This window comes from Palaemon carinicauda, chromosome 4, assembly GCF_036898095.1.
Source record: "Palaemon carinicauda isolate YSFRI2023 chromosome 4, ASM3689809v2, whole genome shotgun sequence".
Lineage (NCBI taxonomy): Eukaryota > Metazoa > Arthropoda > Malacostraca > Decapoda > Palaemonidae > Palaemon > Palaemon carinicauda.
In genome coordinates, this window is record NC_090728.1 from 27,013,994 (window position 1) to 27,021,493 (window position 7,500).

Sequence of the window (7,500 nt, forward strand, 5' to 3'; positions counted from 1 at the left end):
CCCCCTCCCGTTAGCCCAGGCCGGCCTCCCCCCTCCCGCCAGCCCGGGCCGGCCTCCCCCCATCCCGCCAGCCAGGGCGGGCCTCCCACTCTCCCGCCAGCCCGGGCGGGCCTACCCCCTCCCGTCAGACCGGGCGGGCCTCCCCCCTCCCCCCAGCCTGGGCGGGCCTCCTCTCCTCTCGCCAGCCCGGGCGGGCCTCCCCCCCTCCCGCCAGCCTGGGCGGGCCTCCCCCTCTCCTGACCATCCGGGCAGGCCTCCCCCCTCCAGCCAGCCCGGGCGGGCTTCCCACCTCTTGAAGAAAATAGCAGAAAATTTAAGAGCTAAGAAATCAGTGTTCTTCATGAAAAACAAAGGAAAAATAGAATTTGTGTCTACACCTCCATAAGCATAAAATTCTGGGAAGAGTTTTGAAGACTATTTGAAGACTTTTTGAAGACTATTTCGGATTTTGGAGACTGGAGACAAAGAGTGTTTTTTTTTTAAATAAGCTAGATACAGCAACTCTATATTGTTGGTTCGGCGGGGCTGCCCGCTTCCTGCCAGCCCGGGAGGGCCTGCCCCCCTCCCACCAGCACGGGCCGGCCTCCCCCCTCCCGCCAGCTCGGGCTGGCCTACCCCCATCCTGCCAGCCTGAGCGGGCATACCCCCCTCCCGCCAGCCCGGGCGGGCTTCTCCCCTTCCTGCCAGCCTGGGCGGGCCTCCCCCCCTCCCGCCAGCCCGTGCGGGCCTACCCCCCTCCCGCCAGCCTGGGCGTGTCTGCCCAGTCCCGCCAGCCGGCCTCCCCCCCCTCCCGTTAGCCCTGGCGGTACTCCCCCCCTCCCGTCATCCCGGCGGGGCTCCCCCCCTCCCGCCAGCCCAGGCGGGCCTACCCCCCTCCCGCCAGCCCGGGCGAGCCTTCCCCCTCAGGCCAGCCCGGGCGGGCCTCTCCCCCTCTGGCCAGCCCGGGCGGGCCTCTCCCCCTCCCGCCAGCCCGGGCTAGATACAGCAACTCTATATTGTTGGTTCTGCGGGGCTGCCCGCTTCCTGCCAGCCCGGGAGGGCCTGCCCCCCTCCTGCCAGCGCGGGCCGGCCTCCCCCCTCCCGCCAGCTCGGGCTGGCCTAACCCCATCCTGCCAGCCTGAGCGGGCATACCCCCCTCCCGCCAGCCCGGGCGGGCTTCTCCCCTTCCCGCCATCCTGGGCGGGCCTCCCCCCCTCCCGCCAGCCCGTGCGGGCCTACCCCCCTCCCGCCAGCCTGGGCGTGTCTCCCCAGTCCCGCCAGCCGGCCTCCCCCCCTCCCGTTAGCCCTGGTGGTACTCCCCCCCTCCCGTCATCCTGGCGGGGCTCCCCCCCTACCGCCAGCCCGGGCGAGACTGCCCCCCTCCTGCCAGCCCGGGCAGGCCTCCCCCCTCTACCGCCAGCCCGGGCGGGCCTACCCCCCTCCCGCCAGCCCGGGCGGGCCTCCCCCCTCCTACCAGCCTGTGTGGGCCTGCCTCCCTACCGCCACCCCAGGCGGGACTTCCCCCCTCCAGCCAGCCCGAGCAGGCCTCCCCCCTCTCCCGCCAGCCCGGGCGGGCCTCCCCGCCTCCCGCCAGCCCGGGCGGGCCTCCTCCGTTCCGCCAGCCCGGGCGGGCCTCCTCCCTCCCGCCAGCCCGGGCGGGCCTGCCCCCCTCCCCCCAGCCAGGGCGGGCGTGCCCCCCTCCCACCAGCCCGGGCGGGCCTCCCCCCCTCCCGTTAGCCCAGGCCGGCCTCCCCCCTCCCGCCAGCCCGGGCAGGCCTCCCCCCATCCCGCCAGCCAGGGCGGGCCTCCCACTCTCCCGCCAGCCCGGGCGGGCCTACCCCCTCCCGTCAGACCGGGCGGGCCTCCCCCCTCCCCCAGCCTGGGCGGGCCTCCTCTCCTCTCGCCAGCCCGGGCGGGCCTCCCCCCCTCCCGCCAGCCTGGGCGGGCCTCCCCCTCTCCTGACCATCCGGGCAGGCCTCCCCCCTCCAGCCAGCCCAGGCGGGCTTCCCACCTCTTGAAGAAAATAGCAGAAAATTTAAGAGCTAAGAAATCAGTGTTCTTCATGAAAAACAAAGTAAAAATAGAATTTGTGTCTACACCTCCATAAGCATAAAATTCTGGGAAGAGTTTTGAAGACTATTTGAAGACTTTTTGAAGACTATTTCGGATTTTGGAGACTGGAGACAAAGAGTGTTTTTTTTTTTTAAATAAGCTAGATACAGCAACTCTATATTGTTGGTTCGGCGGGGCTGCCCGCTTCCTGCCAGCCCGGGAGGGCCTGCCCCCCTCCCGCCAGCGCGGGCCGGCCTCCCCCCTCCCGCCAGCTCGGGCTGGCCTACCCCCATCCTGCCAGCCTGAGCGGGCATACCCCCCTCCCGCCAGCCCGGGCGGGCTTCTCCCCTTCCTGCCAGCCTGGGCGGGCCTCCCCCCCTCCCGCCAGCCCGTGCGGGCCTACCCCCCCTCCCGCCAGCCTGGGCGTGTCTGCCCAGTCCCGCCAGCCGGCCTCCCCCCCTCCCGTTAGCCCTGGCGGTACTCCCCCCCCTCCCGTCATCCCGGCGGGGCTCCCCCCCTCCCGCCAGCCCAGGCGGGCCTACCCCCCTCCCGCCAGCCCGGGCGAGCCTTCCCCCTCATGCCAGCCCGGGCGGGCCTCTCCCCCTCTGGCCAGCCCGGGCGGGCCTCTCCCCCTCCCGCCAGCCCGGGCTAGATACAGCAACTCTATATTGTTGGTTCTGCGGGGCTGCCCGCTTCCTGCCAGCCCGGGAGGGCCTGCCCCCCTCCCGCCAGCGCGGGCCGGCCTCCCCCCTCCCGCCAGCTCGGGCTGGCCTAACCCCATCCTGCCAGCCTGAGCGGGCATACCCCCCTCCCGCCAGCCCGGGCGGGCTTCTCCCCTTCCCGCCATCCTGGGCGGGCCTCCCCCCCCTCCCGCCAGCCCGTGCGGGCCTACCCCCCTCCCGCCAGCCTGGGCGTGTCTCCCCAGTCCCGCCAGCCGGCCTCCCCCCCCTCCCGTTAGCCCTGGAGGTACTCCCCCCCTCCCGTCATCCCGGCGGGGCTCCCCCCCTACCCGCCAGCCCGGGCGAGACTGCCCCCCTCCTGCCAGCCCGGGCAGGCCTCCCCCCTCTACCGCCAGCCCGGGCGGGCCTACCCCCCTCCCGCCAGCCCGGGCGGGCCTCCCCCCTCCTACCAGCCTGTGTGGGCCTGCCTCCCTACCGCCACCCCAGGCGGGACTTCCCCCCTCCAGCCAGCCCGAGCAGGCCTCCCCCCTCTCCCGCCAGCCCGGGCGGGCCTCCCCGCCTCCCGCCAGCCCGGGCGGGCCTCCTCCGTTCCGCCAGCCCGGGCGGGCCTCCTCCCTTCCGCCAGCCCGCGCGGGCCTCCCCCCTCCCGCCATCCCGGGCGGGCCTCGCCCCTCCTGCCAGCCCCGGAGGGCCTACCCACCTCCCACCAGCCCGGGCAGGCCTGCCCCCCTCCTGCTAGCCCGGGCGGGCCTCCCCCCCTCCCCGCCAGCACGGGCGTACCTCCCCCCTCCCCGCCAGCCCGGGCGGGCCTCCCCACATCCTGCCAGCTTGGTCAATCCTCCCCCCTTCCGGCCAGACCGGGCGGGATTCCCCCCTCCTGCTAGCCCGGGCGAGCCTCCCCCCTCCTGCCAGCCCAGGCAGGCCTCCTCCCTCCCGCCAGCCAGGGAGGGTCTCCCCCCCTCCCGCCAGCCCGGGCTGGCTTCCCCCTCCGGCCGGCCTGGGCTGGCCCCTTCCCCTCCCTTCAGCCCGGGCAGGCCCTCCCCCCTCCGGCCAGAGCAGGGAGGCCTCCACCTCCGGCCAGCCTGGGGGGCCTCCCCCCCTCCCGCCATTCTTCTTTCCTTATTTCATTTTTTATCATTTGAGGTCCTTTCTTTCATTCTTTAATCATTTATTTATCAAACGTTCTCATTATTTTCAAAATAAATGGCCTTCCCCTCCGTTACTCGTCTTAGACCGTCAATATTAGTTCCTAGATTCTCACTCTCTCTCCAAAGAAGAAATCTCTCCCGAGCGGCAGCATGAAACACCTTCCCTGGACCATTCCAACCTGGAACTATTTGATATTTGTGTGAAGCCAAGACAAGGTATTCATTACCTGGATTCAAAGATAGGTCATTTTGAGTACTATATTCCATTTCCTTTACTCTTCGATATTACAATCTCCATACAAAAAACTCTCATTGTGAAGCATGCTTCCATGATTGAGTAGTGTCACTCAAGATTTTATTTTATACAATTTATGTCTCACTTTCTTATCACTATTCCAGTTAACGAAAATATCTTGTTTGATTAAAAAAAAAAAAAAAAAAAAAAAAAGAAAAAAAAAAAACGGGAAAATCTTTCTACAGAGCACTTCAGGTATATGGAGGACTACAAAATATAATGATCTAATTATATCAAGTCAGAAAAAACCCAGACATGAAATGAAGTGTCTGAGGCCTATGTCTTACAGTATACTAGAAACAGATATATCAGTTGTTATGTGTGCAGTGTTTTGAGATCTAAATTCAGGAGAGTAGCACCATCTGCATATGCAAACTTTTTGCTTTCTAGGCCAACCACATTAAAAAGTATAAAATAATATGGCAGTGACGGAAATTGGGCGGTAATCAGCAGGCTAGAGCTACCTCAAAAATATTCACCAATTCTACAAGAGGCATAATATATATATATATATATATATATATATATATATATATATGTGTGTGTGTGTGTGTGTGTATATTTATATATAAATATATATGTATATATATATATATATATATATATATATATATATATATATATATATATACATGTATATTTATATATACATACACACACACACACACACATATATATATATATATATATATATATATATATAATATATATATATATATATATGTGTGTGTGTGTGTGTGTGTGTATATATACAAATTTTGATAAATTGAAGAAAATAGCGGACAACTTAAGAGCTAAAAAATCAGTGGTCTTCATAAAAAAACAAAGGTAAAATAGAATTTGTGTCTACACCTCCATAAGCATCAACGAAAATATCTTGTTTGATTAAAAAAAAAAAAAAAAAAAAAAAAAAAAAAAAAAAAAAAAAAAAAAAAAAAAAAAACGGGAAAATCTTTCTATAGAGCACTTCAGGTATATGGAGGACTACAAAATATAATGATCTAATTATATCAAGTCAGAAAAAACCCAGACATGAAATGAAGTGTCTGAGGCCTATGTCTTACAGTATACTAAAAACAGATATATCAGTTGTTATGTGTGCAGTGTTTTGAGATCTAAATTCAGGAAAGTAGCACCATCTGCATATGCAAACAGTTTGCTTTCTAGGTCAACCACATAAAAAAGTATAAAATAATATGGCAGTGATGGAAATTGGGCGGTAATCAGCAGGCTAGAGCTACCTCAAAAATATTAACCAATTCTACAACAGGCATAATATATATATATATATATATATATATATATATATATATATATATATATATATATATATATATACATATATATATATATATATATATATATATATATATATATATATATATATATGTGTGTGTGTGTGTGTGTATATTTATATATAAATATATATGTATATATACACATGTATATTTATATATACATACACACACACACACATATATATATATATATATATATATATATATATATATATATATATATATATATATGTGTGTGTGTGTGTGTGTGTGTATACAAATTTTGATAAATTGAAGAAAATAGCGGACAACTTAAGAGCTAAGAAATCAGTGGTCTTCATAAAAAAACAAAGGTAAAATAGAATTTGTGTCTACACCTCCATAAGCATCAACATCTGAGAAGAGGTTTGAAGACTATTTGAAAACTTTTTGAAGACTATTTCGCATTTTGGTGACTGGAGACAAAGAATGTATTTTTTGAAAACAAGCTAGATACAGCAACTATATATTGTTGGTCGGCGGGGCTGCCCGCTTCCCGCCAGCCCGAGAGGGCCTCCCCCCCTCCTGATAGCCCAGGCGGGCCTCCTCCCCTCCCGCCAGCCCAGGCGGGCCTCCCCCCCTCCCGCCAGCCGGGGCGGGCCTCCCCCCCTCCCGCCAGCACAGACGGGCCTCCCCCTCCCGCCAGCCCGGGCTGTCCTCCCCACTCTTGAGAAGAGTTTTGAAGACTATTTGAAGACTTTTTGAAGAATATTTTGGATTTTGGGGACTGGGGACAAAGAATGTGTTTTTCAAAAATAAGCTAGATACAGCAACTCTATATTGCTGGCTCGGCGGGGCTGCCCGCTTCACGCCAGCCCGGGAGGGGCTCCCCACCTCCCGCCAGCGCGGGCGGTCCTCCCCCCCTGCCGCCAGCCCGGGCGGGCCTCCCCCCTCCCGCCAGCCTAGGCAGGCCTCCCCTCTTCCAGCCAGCCAAGGCAGGCCTCCCTCCCTCACACCAGCCTAGGCGGGGCTCCCCACCTCCCGCCAGCCCGTCTAGGCCTCCCTCCCTCCCACCAGCCCAGGCTGGCCACCCTCCTTCCCACCAGCCCGGGCGGGCCTCCCCCCCTCCCGCCAGCCCGGGGAGGCTTCACCACCACCCGCCAGCCCGGACGGGTCTCCCCACCTGCCGCCAGCCCGGGCGGGCCTCCCCCCTCCCGCCAGCCTGGGCGGGCATCCCCCTCTCCGGCCAGCCGGGCAAGCCTCCCCCCCTCCCTCCTGCCCAGGCAAAACTCAACCGCTCCCGCCAGCCCGAGCGGGCTTCCCCCCCACCCAGGCAGGCTTCCCCCCCCTTCCGCCAGCCCCAGTGGGCCTCCCTCTTCTCGCCAGCCAGGGCAGGCCTCCCCCCGTTCCGCCAGCCCGGGCGGGAATCCCCCTCTCCGGCCAGCCCTGGCAAGCCTCCCCCCTCCCTCCTGCCCAGACAACCCTTCCCCCCTCCCACCAGCCCGGGCAGGCCTCCCCCCCTCCCGCCAGTCCAATCGGGCCCCCCCCTCCCGCCAGCCTCGGCGGGCCTCCCCCCTCCCGCCAGCCTGGGCGGAACTCCCCCCTCCCGCCAGCATGGGCGGGCCTCCCCCCGTCCCGCTTGCCCGGGCGGGCCTCCCCCCTCCCGCCAGCCCTGGCGGGCCTCCACCCTCCCGGCATCCCGGGCGGGTCTACCCCCCTCCCGCCAGCCCCGGCAGACCTCTCCCTTCTCGCCAACCCGGGCGGGCCTCCCCCCCTCCCGCCAGCCCGGGGGGGCATCCCCCTCTCCGGCCAGCCCGGGCAAGCCTCCCCCCCTCTCTCCTGCCCAGGCAAGACTCAACCCCTCCAGCCAGCCCGGGCGGGCCTCCCCCCCACCCAGGCGGGCTTCACCCCCCTTGCCAGCCCCAGTGGGCCTCCTTCTTCTCCCCAGCCCGGGCGGGCCTCCCTCTTTTCGCCAGCCCGGGCGGGCCTCCCCCTCTCCGGCCAGCCCAGGCAAGCCTCCCCCCTCCCTCCTGCCCAGGCAACCCTTCCCCCCTCCCACCAGCCCGGGTGGGCATCCCCCTCTCCGGCCA

The 7,500-nt window shown here is 60.9% G+C and overlaps 1 protein-coding gene across 1 annotated transcript in view; it reads left to right on the plus strand.

Annotated features, from left to right (window-relative positions):
• Positions 1-7,500, plus strand: part of LOC137639324 (nascent polypeptide-associated complex subunit alpha, muscle-specific form-like) — a 26,136-nt gene that overhangs the window by 12,070 nt on the left and 6,566 nt on the right. Inside the window, exons 2-7 of the mRNA XM_068371604.1 lie at positions 1-123; positions 544-1,278; positions 1,400-2,053; positions 2,850-3,542; positions 6,235-7,228; positions 7,359-7,500. The exon at positions 1-123 is cut by the window's left edge and continues 624 nt beyond it; the exon at positions 7,359-7,500 is cut by the window's right edge and continues 571 nt beyond it. Of these exons, the coding sequence (XP_068227705.1) occupies positions 1-123; positions 544-1,278; positions 1,400-2,053; positions 2,850-3,542; positions 6,235-7,228; positions 7,359-7,500 (3,341 nt within the window). The remainder of the gene's footprint in view (positions 124-543; positions 1,279-1,399; positions 2,054-2,849; positions 3,543-6,234; positions 7,229-7,358) is intronic.